The 25,197-nt window shown below is 36.6% G+C and overlaps 1 protein-coding gene and 1 pseudogene across 7 annotated transcripts in view; both read left to right on the top strand.

Annotated features, from left to right (window-relative positions):
- Positions 1-25,197, top strand: part of PPIG (peptidylprolyl isomerase G) — a 41,226-nt gene that overhangs the window by 2,643 nt on the left and 13,386 nt on the right. For 3 of the 7 annotated variants that reach the window (XM_023745147.1, XM_014445497.2, XM_023745176.1), the window contains exons 2-9: positions 6,082-6,129; positions 6,938-7,015; positions 7,114-7,188; positions 7,554-7,661; positions 8,286-8,330; positions 11,043-11,130; positions 16,899-16,928; positions 17,017-17,156. In XM_023745147.1, the coding sequence (XP_023600915.1) occupies positions 6,955-7,015; positions 7,114-7,188; positions 7,554-7,661; positions 8,286-8,330; positions 11,043-11,130; positions 16,899-16,928; positions 17,017-17,156 (547 nt within the window). In that variant the 5' untranslated portion in view covers positions 6,082-6,129; positions 6,938-6,954. Of the gene's footprint in view, positions 1-143; positions 163-6,081; positions 6,130-6,257; positions 6,319-6,393; positions 6,419-6,937; positions 7,016-7,113; positions 7,189-7,553; positions 7,662-8,285; positions 8,331-11,042; positions 11,131-16,898; positions 16,929-17,016; positions 17,157-25,197 lie in introns of those variants that run through there. The other 4 variants (XM_014445508.2, XM_014445513.2, XM_023745160.1 and 1 more) reach the window with 3 other exon arrangements.
- LOC111823611 lies at positions 10,332-10,432 on the top strand (annotated as a pseudogene).

Raw genomic sequence — 25,197 nt, 5'->3', positions numbered from 1 at the left:
CCCCCCCCCCCCCGCTTTAATATTAGCACCAAGGTTCAGTTTTCTTTTGGTTTACATGTCAATGGTTTTGCCATTTACATGTTAATGCATATATGGTCCTAATAAGGACTCAATGTGTTTTTATTTCTGCAGGGAAATCTTGCATCTTGACATTTGCTACAGGCAAGTATAATGAATACTCAAGAAAACTGTTGAAACTTTTAGTGCAGACAAGAAATCTGCTCTTTTAGTTTGAGTGGTGGCTTAAAATAAGCAGCAATCTCCTTCTGAAATAGAATTAAATCATACTTATAAATGTAGACATCAATTTTTGATATTAAAATTTTTTTAACTTGGGCTATTTATTTATTTATTTATGTTAATCCTCTCCCGAGGATATTTTTCCATTAATTTTTAGGGAGAGTGGAAGAGAGAGGTAAAGACAGAGGGAAACATCGATGTGAGAGAAACACATCGATTGGTTGCCTGCGATTGGTTGCCTGCTGCACGAGCCCAGACCAGGGCCCGGACTGGGTAGGATCTTGCAACCAAGGTCCATGCCCTTGATTGGAATCGAACCTGGGACCCTTTGGTCCACAGGCTGAGGCTCTATCCATTGAGCAAAACTGGCTATGGCTTAAAATGGTTATTTTTAAAACATGAATGATTCCTTGACTGATTTTTTAAAAATATGTATATATTTTTATTGATTTCAGAGAGGAAGGGAGAGGTAGAGAGAGAGAAACATCAATGATGAGAGAATCATTGATTGGCTGCCTCTTGCACACCCCCTACTGGGGATGGAGCTGGAAACCCGGGCATGTGTCCTTGATTGGAATCGAACCCAGGACCCTTCAGTCCGTAGGCCGACGCTCTATCCACTGAGCCAAACTAGCTGGGGCTTTAACTCTGATTTGTAAAAATTTTTATTTATTGACTTGAGAGGAACTTTGATTTGTTGTTCCATTTATTTTTGAATTGATTTTTAAAACAAATGAAAACCCTGTTTGTTTATATATTAAGCCATGTTAATTATGTAAAACTTTATCTTAAAATGTAGTTATAATTCATTGCATTATGGTCAGTATGCTGGAAAGTTAAATGAGCCATTACCTAGAATATTTGTAAACAAACTGGTTTCCACAGAGAAGCTATAGAGTACTTAATCAGGAAACTCTTGTTTTTTTCCCACTTGTGACCTTGAGCCAGTCACTTCAGCTCTCTAGTCTTCTCAATCTATAAAATTAGAAGATTGGACAAGATTATTTCTCAAGTTCCTTCAAACTTCAGGAGTTTTGTAGTTCTTTATATAGGAATTACTGGATTGAATAATGTTGATAGGATGGCGTAGGTTAACTCTGGAGACATTGAAATAAATTTATTGTTACAAGAACTTAGATAATTACAGGTACAATATTAAGAATATGAGCAGAGATTTCCCAATTAGTATATGCTTTTTCAGTTCAGCACTAACACAGTTGTAACTATATTTTTATGACTCTTGGATTGTATGTGTAAAAAGTGTATCTTGCCCTAGCTGAGTGGTTAGGTTGGTTGGAGTATACCGAAAGGTTTTGGGTTCGATTCTGAATCAAGGCACATACCTAGATTGTAGGTTCCAACTCCTGGTCAGGAGGCAGCCCATCCATGTTTCTCTCTCACATTGATGTCTGTCTGTCTGTATCACTCTCTAAAAATCAATAAAATATGTCCTCAGGGGAGGCTAAATTTTTTTAAGTGTATAATTTTCTTATTTAACACAAGTTGGCAACATTACAGGTTTTACATTTTCTAAAGGATTTAAGAATTTAGGAAATGTCTATACACTGTTAAATTGTGCTTCTAGCATAATGGTTTGTAACTGTTAGCGACACTAAGGGAAGGGGCACTATGTGGAAGAGCATAGTCGCCTTTCCTGACACCTCAGAAAGTTAAGTTGTACTTAATTCATTAGTAATCTGGCACATAATAGTGTATTTAAATGTTTTTTAAGCAGTTCATTTTCATTTCTCATTTGTTCTCTGGGAACTACATTAGAGTTAGTGTAAAGAGGCTGATGTGAATGTTAAATTGCATTCTTTGAAAGTAATCTTCAAGATCCACTGTAATTTTAATTAAACTTAGTATGATTACGCGTAGAGGTGAAAATCTTGTATATAAATTGTTACCTGTTCATTAAACTTAAGCAGATGAGAACTTCCCATCTTTGTATCTTGGTTCTGAACTGAATATGCTCCCTCTTATAGTGGATTCAGTTGGAAGAAAGTGAGAGGAGGAGGAAGAAAGGAAAGGAACACTTTTATTAAAAAAAAAACATGGTGTCCCCCCAAAAATGTATACACACACTTTGAATAATTATAAAGGTAGTGTTTACTTAAAATACATTTCATTTTCAAAATTGAGCTATTACCTGTTAAAGTGTGTATACATTTTTGGGGGACATAGAATGCAGTAGGCAGATCTAGGAAATAGGTTGTTGCAGTTGTGAAACAGGCTGAGAGGATGGTTACTGGTAGGCTCTGGGAAAATTTCTGACTACAGATACATATTGGCAATAAACTATGTGAGAAGCAGTACTTACAGGAGGAAAGGCACTGGGTTTTTTGTTGTGTTTGTTAATCCTAACCTGAGGATATTTTCTTTCATTGTTTTTTAAGAGAAAGCAGAAGGGAGGGGAGGTAAAGACAGAGAGAAACATACTAATTGGTTGCTTCCTGCACATGGCTGACCAGGACCAGGGATCGGCAGGTGCCCTTGACCAGAATGGAACCTGGCACCCTTCAGTCTGCGGGCTGATACTCCCACCACTGAGAAAAACTGGCTAGGGCCAAGGCACTGGGTTTTAATAGAAGAGTCTAGTTCCAGTTATGCCTCGATTAACTAGTATTCTTTTTATTTGATAATATAGTGCTGGGCTAGTCATTGCTTTGAAGATACATAGGTTCTCAGTTCGAGGACTTACAGAGCAATTTACGATAAAGTAAGATTAAACAAAAGAGGGTCACTTAAGCTTTTGAGAGTCAGGGTGAAACTCCCAGAGTGTACTCTGGCTATGCTGAATTTTTAAGGGCACTTGGGAATTAACCAAGGGATTCAGAAAGGGCCAAAACCTGCTATCATCTTAATATTAACAGTTTAACAGAATTTACTATCTACTTTTTCAAGATTCAGTAATATGCTGATTCCCTCATACTGTGTGAATAATTCTTTGAATGTAATAAAGTTACTGTATTTTTTATTGCCTAATTACAAATACCTTGTCCTTTACCATATATTTTAATAATTAATTGCCCATATGCTTGTTCCACCCCACCCCCCATCCTTCATGTTACTTTTGGGTGAATATGGAAATTATTTTATGTATGAACTTACAAGATTTAACTTTATTTTTTAAACATGTTTTATTGATTTTTAACAGGAAGGGAGAGGGATAGAGAGTTAGAAACATTGATGAGAGAGACATCGAACAGCTGCCTCCTGCACACCCCCCCACTGGGGATGTGCCCGCAACCAAGGTACATGCCTTGACCAGAATCGAACCCGGGACCCTTTAGACCGCAGACCGACGCTCTGTCCACTGAGCCAAACTGGGCAGGGCAGATTTAACCTTTTATATATGAATTGTTACCTCTGATATTTTTATGAAATATGCATATTTGTTGTAGAACTTTATAATTCTAGCACTTATATTTTAAAATATAACGTCTATTCACGTACAAAAGTAACTATGATATTTTTGATAAACATTTAAATCAACATATGATTCTCTCTGCTAAGAAAAAAGTAGAAATATATATGAAAAAATATTCAAAGTTACAGCTTGCCCCACCGGTGTGACTCAGTGGTTGACTGTTGAACCATGAACCAGAAGGTCATGGTTTGATTCCCAGTCAGGGCACATGCCTGGGTTGTGGGCTCGATCCTCAATGTGGGGCATGCAGGAAGCAGTTGATCGATGATTCTCTCTCATCATTGATGTTTCTATCTCTCCTTCTTCCTCTCTGAAATCAATAAACATACATTTATAAAAAGTAAATAAAAATAAAGATAAAATTACTATAAAGAATAAAATAAAGTTACAGCTAAGAGCCAGGATTTTAGGCAGTTTTTGTGTGATTTTTTTTTTTGGGTAAGCTTATTAACTTCGTTATCTTATTTTAAATTATTTTTATTATGAATAAAGTAGATGAAATTAAATATCAAGTTCAAATTTCTGAAGGGGTGGGGCAGGTGAGGTGAGTGCATGAGGTCAAGTACATAATAAATGGTAACAGCTAATAGGCAATAGTGGAAACTAGGTCTAACTGAAACATACACCTCATCTAATGGGAGAGACTTATAATTGCTATACAGGAATGAGGCTAGATGTATTTGTTTTCTATCGATTTTATAGAAATAGCTGTAACTCATTGAGATTAAACAAATTTGCAGCAAACAGAACATCTGTAGACTGCTACACTAAAAGATTTCATTATTTACCATTCTTAGGAAATTCATCTATTTTACTGAAAATTGCATAGGCTTGATTTTTCCCTGAATTATTTTCTCTCTACTTTTTCTTGAAAAAAAAAAAGGAAAATTGACCAGATATTTGTCTTGTGTTTGATTTTGGATATTATTTGAGTAATATCAGGAGTTCATAGAGGAAATACTGTCCTATTTCTGATTAGATAAAATCTGGTTTGAATAATGTTAGAGACATAGTGTTGAACCATCTATTGTGTCACTATTGTTCTTCATTAGCTTTTAATATTACAGCATTTATGTTCTCATGATTTGTGTAGTGCTTTTAATGATAATTTACTATCATCTTTCTTGAATTAAGGCATATTTATTATTTTTTAATCTATATCAATGAAAAGTATCCTTATGTAGCATAACCTGAATATAATAGCCCTCCTAGATGTGTGCATTCTATATATTCTTCGGAGATTATATATACATTTTCTTTTTTATTAATATGTTCTTTATAATAGCAATTGTGTTTATTAAAAGTAGAAAAGAAGTACAGTGAGACAAAAACTGTCTCCAGTCTTACAATCAAATAAGCGATTTTTAATTTTTTTCATTCTGTGGCACACATAAACTAATTACTAAAATTCTTTGGCACACCAAACATGTTTTTTGCCTATCTGACCAAAAAAATTGTTATAATTTTGATTTATTCACACTAGACAGCTATTGTGGTATTGGCTGTTGTCATTTTTTTTATTTGACAATCCAAGGGAAAAGGAGGTCAGTTCCTGTGACTACTAGTAAATAGTCAGGTCTTGCATGTTTTAAATATTTCTTGCAGTACACAGTATGCCTCTTGTTGCACACTAGTTGAAAATTGCTGAAACACAGTAATGATTATTTCCTTTCAATCATTTTTTTCTTTTTGTAAGTCTTTGACTTGGTGGATAGGAGTAGTGTATGTGATTATAATTATATTACATTTACTGTTATATGTTGATTATTTTTAACAAATTATGAGCATTTCCCAGATTATTTATTTTATTTAACTAGGAACTGTAATTTAACCAATTTTCAGAAAATTGGTTATATGTTACTAAAATGAGCACTAAGATGGCCAACTTTATACATGAAGGCTTTCTAAATTTAGGGTAGTCTCATACAGTAGATTCTTAGAAGTTGAATTTTACTGGTTTATGGTATAAACCAGTTTAAAGCATGAAACCTTAAGAGTTTTGCATTTTGTTTCCAGAGGAGTAGATACTGTATTGGGAATTATTCTTTTAAAAGATCTCTGCAATCACCAGGCCATTGTGATTGAGTGTCAACCCATGTACCAGGAGGTCACTGTTTGGTTCCCTGTCAGTTCTCAATCCTTGTGTGGGGCATGCCAATCAATTCTCTCATTATTGATGTTTCTGATTTTTTGTGTCTACACTAGCGTATCAATAACATATCCTCATACAGGGCACTGTATGGCTTAATGTGCTTTTATTCAAAATATAAATCAATCATATATTACTGTTATTCAATTATCCCCCTTTCTTCCTTGATGATTTATGTTTGTTTTGCTGTGTTTTTTTAGAGATTTGCATGTTTTCTTTCTAAAACCACCATTTTAATCAAAACTCTCTTTTTGTTTTTCAGGGCTGAAAGGATTGGATGATTTTGTCCTTGATTTTTCTCTATTTAAAGGTAATTTGCCTGTTGAGTTCACTAGTCATACAGACTTAATACAATTTTCTGTTTGGGGTGGCAATCTATATTTGGTTGTTAAAATAGAAATTACATAGATATATATATGCAACGTGTCCCCTCTGTAGTTCAACCGGGAGAACGGCAGTTTGATCGCTCGCTATGACATGCGCTGACCACCAAGGGGCGGTGCGGAACATGGCGGGCAAACAGCAGCACCAGCGAGGAGCTGAGGGAGCAAGGGAAGGAGGAGGCAGGGAGGCCGGGGGAACCTCATGGTGTTGGCAATGTGAGGTGGAGAGGGAAGGAGGAGGTGGGGAGGCAGGGAACCTGATTGGCCCTGAGTATGGGCCAGGCCTAGGGTCCCTACCTGTGCACGAATTTCTTGCACCAGGCCTTTAGTATTGTATAATGGTTAAGCCTTTTCTTTTTTTATGTTTCTAATGAGAGAGAGAGAGAGAGAGAGAGAGAAACATCAATTGGTTGCTGAGAGAGAGAGAGAGAGAAACATCAATTGGTTGCCTCCTGTATATACCCTGACGGGGAATCCAACCCGAGACTCTTCTGTGCACAGGAGGACTTTCCAACTGAACCACATTGTCCAGGGCTAAGCCTTTTTTTCCTTGTCTTTTTGTGTGCCTCATAAAATGCAATCTAATCTCTAAAAGAAAAGAATCTATATGTTTTATGCCATGGAAGTAAATATCAAAATAAATTTCAAACTACATTTCTAGTTTATGCTCCACAGAATATTTTTTACAGAGATTTATGAAAAAATCTTTGTCTGAAAACTGTATTTTACTCATAGATTGAAATATTGGAGCCATGGGAATAAAGGTTCAACGTCCTCGATGTTTTTTTGACATCGCCATTAATAATCAACCAGGTAAGAAGATTAATGTTCTTATTTAACATTTGTAAATGAGTATTTAATATTTTAAATTCGTAAGGAAGTTTAAACCAACTACTTTTTTTTTTTTTAAGCTGGAAGAGTTGTCTTTGAATTATTTTCTGATGTGTGTCCCAAAACATGCGAGAACTTCCGTTGTCTTTGTACAGGTTTGTGGATATTTTCAATTTCCCTAACAGTAGTCCCATTTTTATTTAAACAAATTTTAGATTTCTTTATGCATATTACTCTTTACTCTTAACATGCAAATTATGCAGCATTGTGTTAAATTAATTCTTAGAATTATTAGTTGTAATGGCTTTTATTTGACATTGATTTCTACATTTCAGCACTCTTTAGGATTTTTTAAATGAATTTTTAAAAAAATTCCTGAGCGAGTGAAAATTCAGTAGTTTAAAAAAAAATCTATATTGTTTGTTTCACAGGTGAAAGCTTTCATCATTAATTATGCTTTAATACTACTTCCTTGATTTTCTTTCTACTAAATGGCCTACTAATTTTTCTTTTTTTATAGGTGAAAAGGGAACAGGGAAATCAACTCAGAAGCCATTGCATTATAAGAGTTGTCTCTTTCACAGAGTTGTCAAAGATTTTATGGTTCAGGGTGGTGACTTCAGTGAAGGTAAGACTTTGATTCCTACAAAAAAAATATATTCCTTGTTAAATATCATAGATCTCAAATCTTCAGTTTTATTTTTTTGCCCTGTCAATTAGAATTATTCATAGAAATAAGTTAAAAGAAGGAAGCACAGGAAATAATTTCACCTTTGATGCATGAATTAATTTCAGAAATTTGCTTCTTGATAAAAAAACAAAATACTGTATTCCTCCGTTAGTAACCTATCAGTGTATATGTTTGGTTTCGTCACAGCTAGTAATCCTTACCTACCATATAGTTTTTAACTTTACTTTTTTATTATAAAAACATCAAAATTCTATTTTAAAGACACTTTCAAAAAGGTCAGTAATTTCTGTTGAAAAACCTGTATAATCATCATTAGAATTGACCATTGTGTTTGTGTGTCCCTTATCTTAATAGACTTTGTCATATTCTTACTATTGTATCATAAGGGAAAGAAAGTAATTTGGGATCTTGTCAGTATTGACTTTACGATTTGCTATGAACCTATGAATATTATTGAAAGTCATTCAAGCACTAACTTTCTAAGAAGCATTTTGGTTAGGTAGCACCTTCAAAGAGATTACTGTCTTGAGAGTTCTAAGAATCCATGTTTTTCATCCCTAGGAAATGGACGAGGAGGGGAATCTATTTATGGAGGATTTTTTGAAGGTAAAAATGTTTACTTTTAAGTTGTGTTTTTAATGGTTTCTATTTTATGCACTTGTTTTTCTCTATTAAACAGTGTATACTGTACTAATATCCATCTACCTTCAGTTACTCTGGAGGTAATTTTTGTTGTTGTTGTTAGATAAATTTTCATGTGAAAAATTTTATAATATATGCCCTGGCCAGTGTGGCTCAGTTGGTTGGGCATTGTACCATGCACCAAAAGGTTGCTAGTTCAATTCCTAATCAGGGCACAAGCCCAGGTTTCAGGTTCTATCCCCAGTAGGTAGCGTGCAGGAGGCAGCCAACTAATGTTCTGCTCTCACATTGATGTTTCTCTTTCTCCCTCTTCCTTTACTTCCTTGACAGCTCAGAAGTAAAATAAATAGTATGGCTTTGGCAGCACAGATACTCTCTAAAAATCAATAAATATGTATTTTTAAAATTATAGACTTTTTATAGAGATAGAATTTTTCTTTTTGGTCTAGGACATTCATATATCATATTATTTAAAGGATTTCAATGATCTATAATAAAAAAAAGTAATATGCTAATTAGACTGGACAGCTGAACAACCTTCCGGACGTCATTCTGGATATCCTTCTGGACAAAGCTGCAGTGGCCAGGGCCAACGCAGAGGCGGTTAGGGGCATTGAGGCAGGCAGGCGAGCAGAGGCGGTTAGGGACAATGAGGCAGGCAGGCAGAGTGGTTAGGGGCGGTCAGGCAGGCAGGCAGAGTGGTTTGGGCAATGAGGCAGGCAGGCAGAGTGGTTAGGGGCGATCAGGTAGACAGGTAGGCGAGAGGTTAGGAGCCAGTGGTCCCAGATTGTGAGAGGGATGTCCGAGCCTAATATGCTAAATATCCGAATGTTCATTTGATCTTTGGACTAGTCACTATTATTACGTGCACTGACCACCAGTGGCAGACGCTCTGACTGGGGTCTTAGCTTGCTGCTGGAGTCCGGCTGATGGGGAGTGGGTGAGACAGTCAGACACGCCCTGGAGCCCTCCTGTGGTCCCTCCCTGGCCCTGATCATGCACCAGTGGGGTCCCTCGGCCTGGCCTGCGGGAATTGGGCCAAAACCGGCTCTCTGACATCTCCCAAGGGGTTCCAGATTGCTAGAGGGTGCAGGCCAGGCCAAGGGACCACACCAGTGCTAGAATTTGTGCACTGGGCCTCTACTGTTTAAAAAAGTGGCAAGAGTGGTCATCCTTAGCTCATTCTGATCTTAGAGCAAAAGCTTTCAGCTTTTTACCTTAAGTGTCCCATAGCTGTGGGTTTGTTACATATGGCATTTATTATATTGAGGCATATTCTCTCTGTACCCACTTTGTTATTTTTTTTAAAATATATTTTATTGATTTTTTACAGAGAGGAAGGGAGAGGGATAGAGAGTTAGAAACATCAATGAGAGAAACATCGATCAGCTGCCTCCTGCACACCCTCCACTGGGGATGTGCCCACAACCAAGGTACATGCCCTTGACTGGAATCGAACCTGGGACCCTTCAGTCCGCAGGCCGACGCTCTATCCACTGAGCCACACCGGTCAGGGCTGTTGAGAGACTTTACCATAAATGGATATTGAATGATCTTAACCTTTATTAAAGGTGATTCAGCAGTATTTCTTAGTAACAATATCCAAATTTTGGGTACATTTTTCTGTGAAAAATTTTTTAAACTCTCCTTGATATTCCAAAATTTAGCTGTAACGTTTTTCCCAGAATTGAGTTGTCTCGCTAGAATTTTTTATTGATGTGAAGATCATTTGAAAGACTATGAACATGTGAATGGGGAAATATTTCATGTTATCCATCTTTCACCTTTGGTATTCAGTGAATTTTGTTTAAATTTCACTTGCTTAATTTTCATTCTAATGCAAGATTGGAAGGCAAGCTGCTCTTTGCAGTAAGTGATGCTGTGGCAGAGATTAAGTTGAAGAGTACCTCTTTATGCTCAGAATAATATGTACCCTTTGTGTTCAGAAGTAAAAGAAATAGTATGGTGTTGGCAGCACAGATACTAAAATTGGATTAATACAGAGAAGATTAGCATGGTTGCTGCACAAGGATAATGCACAAATTTGTGAAGCATTCCTTATTTTCAATTCTTAAAGGGGGGGCAATATAAAAAATTCTATCTGGATTCTTCTCTTGCTTTTTAGGAAAGTTTCATTTTTTTGTTTAAACAAAGAAATTTGCCTTTTTCAAAAAAACATAAAGGACGAATGTAAATGGAAAGAAAGGGGGTTGATAGACTAATTGGAGTTTATAGCAAGGGATTGAAAATTAGAAATATTTTAATCTAAAAAGATGAAGAGCCCCAGCTGGGTGGCTTGATTGGTTGGAGTGTGATCCCATACACGAAAAGCTTATGGGTTTGATTCCCGGTCAGGGCGTTTGTCTGGGTTGTAGGTTCCATCCTCGGTCAGGGCATACAGGAGGCGACTGATCAATATTTCTGTCTCATCATATTTCTCTGTACCTTCCTCTCTAAAATCATTAAACATATCCTCTGGTGAGGTTTTAAAAAGAAACTTTAAAAAGATGGGGAAGGAAATTGCTTAATATTTGATTCTTCTTTTAACCTGACTTTTATTTAAATTTTTCTGGTACTAAAGAGCACATGACATGGACATAAGACATGAAGAGGAGTGGAAATAATTTTGGGGGGTAGTTTATAAGTAATGTAACTGAAAACTTTGCTTCTCTGTAGATGAGAGTTTTGCTGTTAAACACAACAAAGAATTTCTCTTGTCAATGGCCAACAGAGGGAAGGATACAAATGGTTCTCAGTTTTTCATGTAAGTATTTATGATCTGATAGCTGAAAACATTTCTCTTGGTGTGTCATTTTTCTGTGTACCTGCCCTTGATCCCTAATAAGTAGAGGAGGGGCCATTAAGGGATGGGCATTTTTAAAGAAGGGAGAACAAGGAATTGTTGAAGAAGGGAATATTATTAAAGGGGGAGTTGAATTGTACTACTAAAGTTTTTAAATGATGAAAAACTTGTCAAGAAGACAGGAGCCAGTTTGAAGGGGTGGTGTTTCCACTGGCCATATTAGGACAATTTTGACCATCAAAAAGTATTGGATTGTCAAATAAAACAATTCCAGGAGTCCATAGATATAAAAAATGAGTGAATAATGGGAAACACAAAAGCTGTTCCTTAGTAAAATGTCAACTCAATGTAAAAGGAATGATGCTGTAGAAAAATAACCATATTTGCAGTCATTTCAGTAATAATTGATTAAGGAAAGAGTTATCTTTAGGTGGTAAATTTAGTGAGCATATATATTTTTAAAAATTTTATTTTATTTTATTATTTTTTAAAAATATATTTTATTGATTTTTTTGCAGAGAGGGATAGAGAGTTAGAAACATCGATGAGAGAGAAACATCGATCAGCTGCCTCCTGCATGCCCCCTACTGGGGATGTGCTCGCAACAAAGGTACATGCCCTTGACCAGAATCGAACCTGGGACCCTTCAGTCCACAGGCCGACACTCTATCCACTGAGCCAAACCGGTTAGGGCTTTATTTTCTTTTTAAATAAATACTGATTTCAGGCAGGAAGGGAGAGGGGAGGGAGAGAGAGAGAGAAACATCAATGATGAGAGATAATCATCGATCAGCTGCCTCCTGCACACCCACACTGGGGATTGAGGCCCCAACCCGGGCATGTGCCGACCAGCATGTGCCCTGATCAGGAATCAAACTGTGACCTCCTGGTTCATGGGTCAATTCTCAACCACTGAGTCATATTGGCTGGTCTAGAGGGCATATTTAACAAGGAATAGGATATTTACGTAGAGTATCCATAAATTATGTAATTACAAAAAGTAAAATAAAATCGGTCCTCATTAAGATTCTGTATATATGAATTTGCCTACTCGCTAAAATATATTTGTAACCCCAAAGCTAATAGTGCTGATGTTTTGTAATTCTGACTATAAAAAAATTGTGACCAGAGCTCTTGTCAGCAATGTATATTTTTATCATGTCCTATGGGAACAGATTTGCTCTCCCTTTCAAGAGCCTTAAACTCTCCTGCTCTGAGAAGAACTAAGTCCTTCAGCACCATGTGTATTATAGTGTTTTTTCATTCCATATTTGTAACTCTTCTTCAACAGTGAAACACCTGGCTTCTATTTATCTTCAGAATTTCTACTCACTTGCAGAATCCTAAAAAAAAAATTTGTCGTCCTATATCACTGAAAATAACCTATTAACTAGAGTTCACTATGTATAGCTACTTTTTCTTTAGACATAGAGTATGTAGTTAAAATGCCATGTTTAAAAGTTACTTGGATTAGTATTTTTTGGTGTGAATTTTATGACTCAAAACATGGTAGGATCATTTGTTTCTGATGACATTTCCTTTAGTTCTTCCTCTCCCCATGTTGTTTTGTTTTGTGGGTTTTTTTTTCTTTTTAAAAGTTTATAAAACATTAACATGATTCCAAATGTCAAAATAAAAATTCCCTTGAGGTATCACTCTCACCTGACTCTTCACTCCATTCCCATTTTTTCACCCCATATCCAGCTATCCATGCTAATAACCAATCTCATTAGTTTCTGGTTTATCTTCCTATATTTCTTTCTGCAAACATAAACACAGATACATATGTATTTTTTCTTATTTTCCCTTTTTTTCTTGTGCAGTAGGTATTTTTATAATATTTTGCTCTTTTCACTTAACAGTATGTCCTGGAAATCACTCCATATCAGTTCATAGATATGAACCTGTCCTTTCTCATTCTTTTTTTGCAGCTGCATAGTACTCTATTATGTGTATACAGGGTGGTAGAAAAGTAGGTTTACAGTTGTTTATATGGAAAGTAATACAATAATTAATAAACAATAATACAGGAATAAACTTTCATGTACTCACAACTTAAACCTACTTTTGTCCCACACCATAGGGTTTCTGATTTTTTTATATTTTATTCTTTTAAAAAAATTTTGTATTGACTTCAGAGAGGAAGGGAAAGAACATCAGTGATGAGAGGGAATCATTGATCAGCTGCCTCCTGCACACCCCTCACTGGGGATTGAGCCCACAACCTGGGCATGTGTCCTTGACCAGAATCGAATCCTGACTTCCTGGTTCATAGGTCGTCGATGCTCAACCACTGTGCCACCCTGGCCAGGCCTTATTTCTTTTTTTCTCCCAACAAAAACAACTTTATTGTGTTTTTTGTAGAAAAGTTAGACCACCCAGTTTGGTTCTCCTTTCCTCTCTGAAATCAATAAAAATATATAAAAAATAAAAATAAAAAAGAAAGAAAAGTTCTACCATACAAATGAAAAGAAGAAAACAATCCCATCCCCAGAGCATCTTTCTAATAAAAATGTATGTAGAGTGAGTGTTGTATATATACGGTTATAATTAACTTTCAAATATAAATCTCTTTGCACATCACTAAATATTAACATTCTAAAAGCTACATGTTAGTCCATTGTTTGAATGTACAGTGCTTTATTTATATAATTTTATATATATATAGGTTTAATAAGAAAATAACCTATATAAATATAAATATATTTTATTCTCAACTGAGGATATATGTTGATTTGAGAGAGAGAGAGAAAAACATCAATGTGAGAAAGAAATACCGATTGGTTGCCTCCTGTATGTGTATCAACTAGGGATGGAACCTGCAACCTAGGTATGTGCCCTGAATTGAACCCGTAACCTTTTTGGTGAACAGGACAATGCTCCAACCCACTGAGTCAACCTGGCCGGGTAATTAACCTTAATTTTTGAACATTTGGTTTGTAGTTCCCTTTTTTCCAAATTGCTGCAATGAACATTGTTGTGCCTATTATTTGATGTATTTTAATTATTTCTTATTTATAAGTTGCTACAAGTTTACTTACTGAAATGTTTTACACATTTTCTTAAAAATATATTTTTATTGAGGAAGGGAGAGGGAGAGAAAGAGAGAAACATCAGTGATGACAGAGACTCATTGATCGGCTACCTCCTGCATGATCCCCACTGGGGATTGAGCCTGCAATTGGGCATGTGTCCTGAACTGGAATTGAACCCTGACTTGGTTTATGGTCCATGCTCAACTACTGAGCCACACTGGCTGGGCTGTTTTACACATTTTTAAGTTTTTCTTTGTATATGCTGCATTGACTTCCAAAAAGATGTATACTTTAGTATCAGCAGTAAGTGCCAGTTTTACCAGATCCTTAACACTGGGCATGATAATTGATTTTCCTTTTTTAGATAAAATTCTTCCCGTGCTAACCAAAATCTCAAGTTCATAACATCTTTCAAGTATATTCACTGAATCTTACCTCTAAGTGTTGATTTCATCTTACCTCTTTCCACGAGTCCCCGTTTTCAGTTCTTTTGGCTACATACCTAGGAGTTGGAACTGCTGGGTCATGAGGAAATTTACGTTTAACTTTTTTAAAAAGACTTTAAAAATTGATTTGTAGAGAGAGAGGAAGGGAAAGAAAGAGAAATATTAATGTGAGAGAGCTAAACATTGATAGGCTTCTTGAACTTGGGCATGTGCCCTGACTGGAAATCAAACAAGCAACCTTTTGGTGCACGGGTCAACCAACTGAGCCCCACCAGCCAGAGCACTTTTAGCTTTTTGAGAAGCCATCAGAATGTTTTTCACAGTGGAGACATCATTTTATGTTTCTACCAGCACTGTTATAAGAATTCCCATTTTTCCATATTTCTTACCAACAACCTTTTTCACCAGTCTGAGAATGACCATGAAAATAACTGAAATTGCTTTAGGGATTACAAATAAATTCTAGTGAGCAAGTAAACTTGCAAATATGAAATCTGTGAAGTGAGGATTAACTGTATCTAGATGCAGATTTTACACACATGTGCGCGCGCGCGCCTGAACATTGAATATAACATAATGCATACAAGGTATACATTTCTAGGTGCTTTTAGCAACTTCAAGTAAGCATAGCTGTTAACAGTGAGGAAACAATGGGTTATTAGTTTTAAAAGTATGGTGGACTTTTAAAAATAAATGTATATGTTAGAATTTTTTTTAGTAGTGTTGTAATGTGCTTTAACCAATGGTTAACTTTTTTTTTCAAATATATTTTTATTGATTTCAGAGAGGAAAGGAGAGGGAGAGGGAGAGAGAAACATCAGTGATGAGAGAGAATCATTGATTGGCTGCCTCCTGCACGCCCCCTACTGGGCACGTGCCCTTGACCGGAATCTAACCTGGGACCCTTCAGTTCATAGGCCAATACTCTAGGCACTGAGCCGAACTAGCTCTGGCTAACTAATAGTTAAATGGTGTTTCTACTTCCAAAATTCTAATGTCTTTTTTTGATAAGATACAGTGCCCATCTAGTATGTCCTACTAGCTACTCAAGTAGCAGCCTTCTTTTTTTTTTTTTTAATATATTTTATTGATTTTTTTACAGAGAGGAAGGGAGAGGGATAGAGAGTTAGAATCATCAATGAGAGAGGAACATCAATCAGCTGCCTCCTGCACACCCCCTACTGGGGATGTACCCACAACCAAGGTATATGCCCTTGACCGGAATCGAACCTGGGACCTTTCAGCCCATAAGCCGAAGCTCAATCCACTGAGCCAAACTGGTTAGGGCAGTAGCAGCCTTCTTTTAACCACAAAGCTTTTAAGGCAGATATGGGGAAAGAAAGGATTTTAAAAATATACTTTATTCACAAAAAATGAATTTTTTCTTTTCTTGGGGTTTTATCCAAAGTTTTAATCAAGATCTCTCTTCAACATGAAGTTTACTTTATGACAGGGGTAACAAACTCAAAAAGCTACAGGTCTTAAGAAATAATATAAGTAAAGACTACTGGGACAAGAAACCAAACTATTAATTCCTGTACTATAAACAAGGCAGGGATTCTCAGTCTGGCCAACTATTTCCATGTGCCGGGTTCTACATCTTCTAGGTTTTCAGAAGGTCTAAAATCTGGATTTTTATGTAAAAGTATCCAAAATTTTAAATGTTGACAGATAATTTAACAATTTATAAACACTATATTTTCTGTTCAGGTTCAACAGGAAATGTGTGAGAGCCATCAGAATATGATCTATGATTTAACTATTTAAAATGTTAAGATTAAAAACATTATTGTTAAACCATAAACTAGTGGAATGGTTTGACAAATTTTGATATGTCCATATAGTAGAACAATATACAACCATGAATATTCAGTAAGAACCTGTCACATACAAAAAACATGGATGGATAGAAATAATACCAAAATGTTAACTTTGCATCATTTTATGTTTCCTCTAGCACGGTTATAAGAGTTCCCATTTTTAACTTACAATGCTAAATACATGTAAGTTTTCAGCAATGTGTTGGTATTACTTTTATAATCAGAACAAGTTTTTAAAAATTCATTATGTGGAAAACATTGCATTCTATTCTACTTCAGGTTAATATAATAAGTTTTATGTTAAGATGTATGATTTGTTTGTTTACAACTTTGTTTCCAATGCAGTTATTTTCTTTTCCTTTGTAGAGATGCTAACTTTGTTTTTCTCTGACTTTGTTTTTATTCTTCTGTCTGATGATTTCCAAAAGAACAACAAAACCAACTCCTCATTTAGATGGGTAAATATTTTAATTAATTTTATAATCTACTTTAAATTAATATTAAAATAAGAAGTTTTTATTTAATCACTTTTATGTGACTCTTTAGGCATCATGTTGTTTTTGGGCAAGTGATTTCTGGTCAAGAAGTTGTGAGGGAGATAGAAAATCAGAAAACAGATGCAGCTAGCAAACCATTTGCTGAGGTGCGGATACTCAGTTGTGGAGAGCTAATTCCCAAATCTAAAGGTAAGAACAAATACACATTTTTGATAATTCTTATGCATACAAAACAGCAGACACTCTAAATAGTTGGCATAAGTTTCACATGAAAGTGGATTTAAATATTTGGATTTTGTGATTTGAATATATTTTTGTTTTTTAACCGTCATTTTTTGAAAACATGCTTTGTTTTATTTCATACATTGTTCATTTACCACAGAACAACTTACGTTTTCAGTAATTTGTCCTGCTTCCACCTTTTTTTTTTTTGAGCGGGGGTGAGGGGGCTTAAAAAAAAACTTAGTTGTTTAAGTAGCGTGGAAAATAGTTACTTTCTAGGCAAAGAAAGAGTGGGAAAAAGATGACAATTTAAGAGAATAACATAGACTAAGAAACTTTAGGGGAATAAATTATTTCCCCTTCATCTGCTGCTTAGATTCAGAAGCATCTGGCATGTTTGAGAAACTTCTTTTATTTAGTCCAGGACAATTAAAGTTACCATGACTAATAGTTTGATGTGATATTATCCAAAATAGTAAGAACTTTAAGTAAATATTTTAAGTCTTTATATTGCATATCAAGTATGTAACTGCTACCATTTATTACAGATAATTGAGTCTGGCACTCTAAAAATAGTGGTATTACCTTCAAATTTGTGTAGAAAGTGGTAAATGTTGAACTGACTATTCTTACTAGTCTAGGGACCAATAACATCAATACTTAGTTTTTCATGGTTAACAAAGGCAAGAGTCATCTATAATCTTTTCTGATCTTCACAAAAGTCCTATAATATTTCCCCTATTTTACAGATAAAGATATACTTACCAAATCAGGGGACTACGCCTCAAACCCAAGTTAGTTTGCTGGCTCCAAATCTAGAGCTCTTTCTGTTACGTCACTAAGTCATTAGTCTTTAACATTTCTTTCAGAATTGACTTAAGTAGAACATTCTGTTCTCAAGTTTTAGGTATACTGAGTTCCTCTGTAACATTTAGAAATAAGCACATTTTGCCCGGCTGGCGTGGCTCAGTGGTTGAGCGTTGACCTATGAATCAGGAAATCAAGGTTCAGTTCCTGGTCAGGGTACATGTTCAGGTTGTGGGTTTGGTCCCCAGTGAGGAGCATGTAGGAGGCAGCTGATCAGTGATTCTCTCTCATCATTGATTTCTCTCCGCCCCCCCCCCCCCAAAATCAACATAGCTATAAAAGAAATACGCACAATTTGTTTTGTTTTTATTTCGAAAGACCCAATATAGTCATAGAGAAGGCTTATTTTTCATTTTCTGTCTCTGCATTTAATTTTGATTCTGATAGATTCCTTTCTTTTTTTGTCATATCAGATATGTATCTCATAAACCATTTCAGGAATATATGCTGCAGCTCATAATGGGACTGTGTATATAACTTCTTCGTGTTCATGAGTCTGCCTACCTATCTTTATTTACAAATAACAGGTATAATGCATGCCTTGTGTTCATGAAGATTCAGTAAAGAATGAGGTGTTGGCCCACCTGTTGTGGCTCAATGATTGTCAACCTATGAACCAGGAAGTCACAATTCAATTCCCAATCAGGGCACATGCCCGGGTTGTGGGCTTGATCCCCAGTGTGAGGCATGCAGGAGGCAGCCAATCAATGATTCTCTCTCATTATTGATGTTTCTATCTTTCTCTTTCTCCCTTCTTCTCTGAATTCAATAAAAGTAGAAAAAGAAAAAGAATGAGGTGTTGCCCTGGCTTGTGTGGCTCAGTTGGCTAAAGCATCATCCCATGCACTGAAGGGTTGAGGGCACATACCCAGGTTGTGGGTTCAATCCTGGTTGGGGTGCGTCCAGGAGGCAACCCATTGATGTATCTCTCTCACATTGATGTTTTTCTTTCTCTCTAGAATCAGTGAAAAGTAGATCCTCGAGTAAGGGTTTAAATAAAAGAATAGTTGTTGAGTATCTTTCATTTAAATTTTTCTTTTAAACTTTTAATTATAGCTGACATACAATTACTATAAGAGTTTTAGGAATACAGCATGGTGATTATAGACATTTATGTTGAGTGTTTCCTTCCCCACGTCCCGCGTGGATCAGGGTTCAAGAACTGGAAGCAGAGCCGCACACAAATGAATATGAAAAGACAAGAGATAATTGGAAATATTGGGGGACCAGGCGAGCAAGTCCAACTCAAGGGGAAGGACTTCCACCTGTGCTCTGGCCTCACCAAGCTTTTATTGATCTGGGATGCACCCATAGCCTAGCCCTTAGGCAGGCGACCCCCCATTAACCGGCAGACTAGCCCATCAGCAAGGATTTACATAATAATAAATGGGGAAGTAGTTTCAGCTACCACTGTCTGGACAAACAGGTGGCGCCTAGCTCCGACCTTTGCTAGGGCTTCAAAGGCACCCAGCCTTTGGGGATGGGGGGTGGGGGGGTGGGGTTCTCTGTCTACACTTACCAGATAGTGAAGGCAGTAAACAGTTTCCCACACATTTACATACCTTTTACATTGTTAGAAAGAAAAAACTAATAAGCCATCTGTGTTTGCAAATTTTAGACCCTGAACTACTTTAATCCTTGAGAGTCTCATTTGTACAATTGGAATATTTTGGTTTTAAGATATTATTTTTTCCCCATATTATCTAGGAAATCTTCATCTTTTATTCTATACTGACTATAGTTTTTTCTTCTCCTTAACATTTTTTAGTCTTTAAGGTCTCTGTGCCAGGATCTATTTTCTGCTTATAAAAGTGTTAAGACTGCTATGTGGAATATTTAGAGATTGAAGTAATTTTTTAGAAGGTTACATTTTAAATCATAAACCATTATCATAGATTCTCTAGTAACTGTGTTATAATGGTTTTTTGTGTGGGATTTTTTTGGTATTAAAGGATCAGTGTTTGAGTATTTGCTGAAAGGAAGAGAAAGTGAATGAATGTCACTCTTTATATATGATTTGTGCCCTTATAATGTCTTTTCATCTGAAGAGATAAATGCTAATTTTGCCCATGCTGTTGTGGCCAGGAAGTTGTACTGAAAGTTGTTGTAGCAACTTAGTGTATGTTCCTCAATCTCATGTTAAGGTAGCAAACTTTGCCCTTAACAGTTTCAGCAGTTGGGGAAGATTAATGTCTCTCCATAGTTCCTGAAGAGGTTAGATTTGTTTCCAACCATGACTGCTATTCTGGATAACACTGTGGAAAGAGGAAAATACCTTTATGTTTGAGATCGCACAGTTTGGCATGTGTTAGTCTACAGTCCTTCAATTACCATTTAGAACATTGGATTTTGTCATGCATCTATATAATCTTTTTTTTTTTTTAGGCAGAGCTGTGTCTTACATTCAATTTTTCAATTTCATGGCCTCCTTGCAATTTTAAATTGTGAATAGTCAAAAAGCTTTGTGCAACGCTGTGGTGTTCACCATCATTACATTTATAACCTTGTTTGAGAGATTTATACCCCAGTTTAAAAAGAAATAAATACAGAATCTTTTTTTTTTCTTTTTCTAACTTCATGAAAGAAAACAAAAAGACTTCTGAAGAGATCTGACTGTCTGGGCCCACCTGTAAATGGTCTTGGTGAGTCTGGGCAATCTTCTGGGGCCTTTCTCCCTTTGCTGTTGCAAGATTGGAAATTCTGCTTTTTGTGGCTATTTCAATGTGCTTGAGAAGGTTCAGAGTCAGAAGAACCTTCAACAGATGCTGAGGTAGAACACTAGAGACTAATAAAAAGTACATCCCTGTAGAGGCTTTCAGGGGACATAGTAGTGGAGGATAGAACACAGAGCTCCAGAAAATGAAACTGCTATCTTGATTAAAGCATTTCCTGGTTTTTCAGACCTGGCATGACCTCAGGTTATACTGGTCTTTTCAGAGTTCACTTCAGTTGTTAAGAGAGGTCTGTCCACCATGGCCATGCAACAAGAGACAGAGTCATTGCTACATTACAGAGTACACTGAAACACAAGGTCTGAATTATGGCAACATTGCAATAAATTAGTTATATGAGCAGAGATTTTGCATATATGTGGCAGGAAACATATTGCTTGGCAGTACAGAGAGAAGAATACAGTACAGGAAGCAGCTGGTGAATCTTGTACTGAGGGGACAGTGGAGAACACCAGAGAGACTACGGTGACGGTTCCATTTCAGTGCCCTTACCCAGGAATTAAGAGCTGTGATGATGGTATTTTACTGGGAAAACAGTGGGATGTTAAATTTAGAAATGTTTGAAAGGAGACAGTAATGTGGAATGAAAATATCTAAAGGAGACCTATTTTAGGGATACTTTTCTTTATTTCAAAATTTATTTTGATGATGGCCTAGAGATTTTCATCAACATAAAGATTTCATTTGAAGTTCATTGTGTCTATAGATCTCAAACATGAAAGGTATTATTTTCTTTCTTTTTTTCTTTATTGAATTTATTGTGGTTACCTTAGTAAATTAAATTATATAGGTTTCAGGCAGCATTTTCTTACCTTAGGTTTTTACAAGTAAAATGTTCTGGAGTTTGGTTGTTAGTAAAGTCAATACCTATGTCTTAAGGATATTTATTCTTGAAAAAGAGACTATGGAATTGATTTTGTGCAAGTCGTTAGGCAGGAGGTAGGGTTTTTGGAGGAAGAAATGGAAACAGTTGTCATACTTGAAAGTTTAAAATTTTCTATTTTTAGCCCTGGCCCTGTGGTTCAGTTGGTTGGAGCATTGTCCTGTACACCAAAAAGGTTACAGGTTTACCCATCCAGCATGGTTCAGTGGTTGAGTGTCTTGACCTATGACCCAAGAAATCACGGTTTGATTCCTGGTCAGGGCACATGCCTGGGTTGCGGGCCCCCAGTGGGGGGTATGGAGGAGGCAGCTGATCAGTGATTCTCTCATCATTGATGTTTCTCTCTCTCCCTCTTTCTTCCTCTCTGAAATCAATTAAAAAAAATTTTTTTAAAAGAGAACTTTAAAAAAGAAAAAGGTTCAAGATTCGATTCCTAGTCAGGGCACATACCTAGGTTGAGGGTTTGTCAGGAGGTAACTGATCGTTGTTTCTCTCTCCCTTCCTCTCTCTCTTTAAAAAACACAAACAAACATATCCTTGGGTGAGGATAAAAATAGATTCTATTTTTAAATGTAATACATTTATTTGGTTCAAAATTTAGAAAGCATAAAAGGATAGTTGGTAAAAGTCTTCCATCTTTGCCCATCAGTTCCCATTCCCATATTTTGTATATCATTTTACATGTATGCAAATGTTGACTGGAAAGATACATTTCTAGAAGTGGAATTAAAAGATTATAGAAATCATGCATTTGTAATTTTGGTAGACATTGCCACTAGAATATAAGGAAATATAAGGAAAGAGAGATAGAAACATCAATGATAAAAGAGAATCACTGATTAGCTGCCTCCTGCACACCCCCTACTGGGGATCAAGCCCACAACTCTGGTATATGCCCTTGACTGGAATCGAACTGGGGACCCTTCAGTCCAAAGGCCGATGCTCTATCCACTGAACCAAACCAGCTAGGGCTAATAATAGGTTTTTAAAAAGCTAATTTTAATTCACATTTCTCTAAAATGACTAATGTCAGCCTTACTTAAAAAGTTATATTTATTTTTATATTAACTGATTACATTCAGTCCTCAGGTTACTTTATTTTTTATTTTTATTTTTTTTATTGCTTAAAGCATTACAAAGGGTATTACATATGTGTCCTTTTTTTCCCCCCGCCCTTGACAATACCCCGGCTTCCCCTACCCCCCAGTGTCTTATGTCCATTGGTTATGCTCATATGCATGCATACAAGTCCTTCGGTTGATCTCTTACCCGCCTCCCTCCTGCCCCCCAACCCTCCCCGGCCTTCCCGCTGCAGTTTGACAATCTGTGTGAGGCAGCTCTGCCTCTGTATCTATTATTGTTCAAAAGTTTATAATGGTCTCTATTATCCATGAATGAGTGAGATCATGTGGTATTTTTCCTTCATTGACTGGCTTATTTCACTTAGCATAATGCTCTCCAGCTCCATCCATGCCGTTGCAAATTGTAAGAGTTCCTTCTTTTTTACAGCAGCACAATATTCCATCGTGTAGATGTACCACAGTTTTCTAATCCATTCATCTACTGATGGGCACTTAGGCTGTTTCCAGATCTTAGCTATGGTGAATTGTGCTGCTATGAACATATGGGTGCATATATCCTTTCTGATTGGTGTTTCTGGTTTCTTGGGATATATTCCTAGAAGTGGGATCACAGGGTCAAATGGGAGTTCCATTTCCAGTTTTTTGAGGAAGCTCCATATTGTCTTCCATAGTGGCTGCACCAGTCTGCATTCCCACCAGCAGTGCACGAGTGTTCCTTTTTTTCCACATCCTCTCCAGCACTTGTCGTTTGTTGATTTGTTGATGATGGCCATTCTGACAGGTGTGAGATGGTATCTCATTGTTGTTTTGATTTGCATCTCTCGGATGATTAGTGACTTTGAGCATGTTTTCATATGTCTCTTGGCTTTCTGAATGTCCTCTTTTGAAAGGTGTCTATTTAGATCCTTTGCCCATTTTTTGATTGGATTGTTTATCTTCTTTTTGTTAAGTTGTATGAGTTCCCTATAAATTTTGGAGATTAGGCCCTTATCAGATATGACGTTGGCAAATATGTTTTCCCACGCAGTGGGTTTTCTTGTTCTTTTGTTGATGGTTTCTTTTGCTGTGCAGAACCTCAGGTTACTTTAGATTCAACATACGTCATTATGTTGCCATCTCCTATTTATAAAAAAAAAGTTCTGTCATTTTGACGTATGTACATATGTGCTTTATGTTTTTTATAATTTATCACAAGTAAAGGTCAGGAATTGTTATTTTTAATTTTTTTTTTTTTACTGTTTCACTTTATTACTGCTTTGTATGTGCTCCATATGAGTTTCGTAGGTGCTTATGTAGGTGGGTTCTGACTTACAGTGAAAATCGTGTTATGTCACGCCATAGGAACAGATCTCCGATGTAACCCGAGGACCTACTGTATTCCCTTGCCTCCTCTTCTTCCTTTTTATTTATTTTTTTCTGCAACAAAAGAAAAATCTTTAATTCCAGATGATTTATCTAATACATTAAGGGAAAACAGCTGCATTGGGAAAAAGAAACTTGATCTTTTGCAAATCTTTTTTATTTATTTATTTATCTTTATTGTTCAGATTATTATAGTTGTTCCTCTTCCTCCCCCCCCCCCCCCCCCCCCACTGTCCTCATCCATGGGTGTACGATTTTTGTTCAGTCTCTTCCCGCACCCCCACACCCCTTTCCCCCACCCCAAGAATAGTCAGTCCACTCCCTTTCTTTCTATGCCCCTGATTCTATTATATTCACCAGTTTATTCTGTTCATCAGATTATTTATTCATTTTATTTTTATTTTTTATTTTTATTTTTTAAATATATTTTATTGATTTTTTTACAGAGAGGAAGGGAGAGGAATAGAGAGTTAGAAACATCAATGAGAGAGAAACATCGACCAGCTGCCTCCTGCACACCCCCTACTAGGGATATGCCCGCAACCAAGGTACATGCCCTTGACCAGAATCGAACCTGGGATCCTTCAGTCCGCAGGCCAACACTCTATCCACTGAGCCAGTCCAGTTAGGGCTATTCACTTGATTTTTAGATTCACTTGTTAATAGATGTGTGTTTGTTGTTCATAATTTGTATCTTTACCTTTTTCTTCTTCCTCTTCTTAAAGGATACCTTTCAGCATTTCACATAATACTGGTTTGGTGGTGATGAACTCCTTTAGCTTTTCCTTATCTGTGAAGCTCTTTATCTGACCTTCAGTTCTGAATGATAGCTTTGCTGGATAAAGTAATCTTGGTTGTAGGTTCTTGGTATTCATCACTTTGAATATTTCTTGCCACTCCCTTCTGGCCTGCAAAGTTTCTGTTGAGAAATCAGCTGACAGTCGGATCAGGGCCAGGCAGGCTGGGGGAAGGGGCCATGGGCAATTGGCCAGCAGGCCCCACCCCGATTGGGGTGGTAGGGCCTGATTGTAGGGGGGGCTGTGGGGGGGGGGCTGCAGGAGGTTGCCAGCTGACCCATCCCC

Source organism: Myotis lucifugus, unplaced genomic scaffold (genome assembly GCF_000147115.1).
Source record: "Myotis lucifugus unplaced genomic scaffold, Myoluc2.0 scaffold_5, whole genome shotgun sequence".
Taxonomy (NCBI): domain Eukaryota; kingdom Metazoa; phylum Chordata; class Mammalia; order Chiroptera; family Vespertilionidae; genus Myotis; species Myotis lucifugus.
The sequence above is the reverse complement of the archived record's forward strand: the minus strand, read 5'-3'. Positions and strand labels throughout refer to the sequence as shown.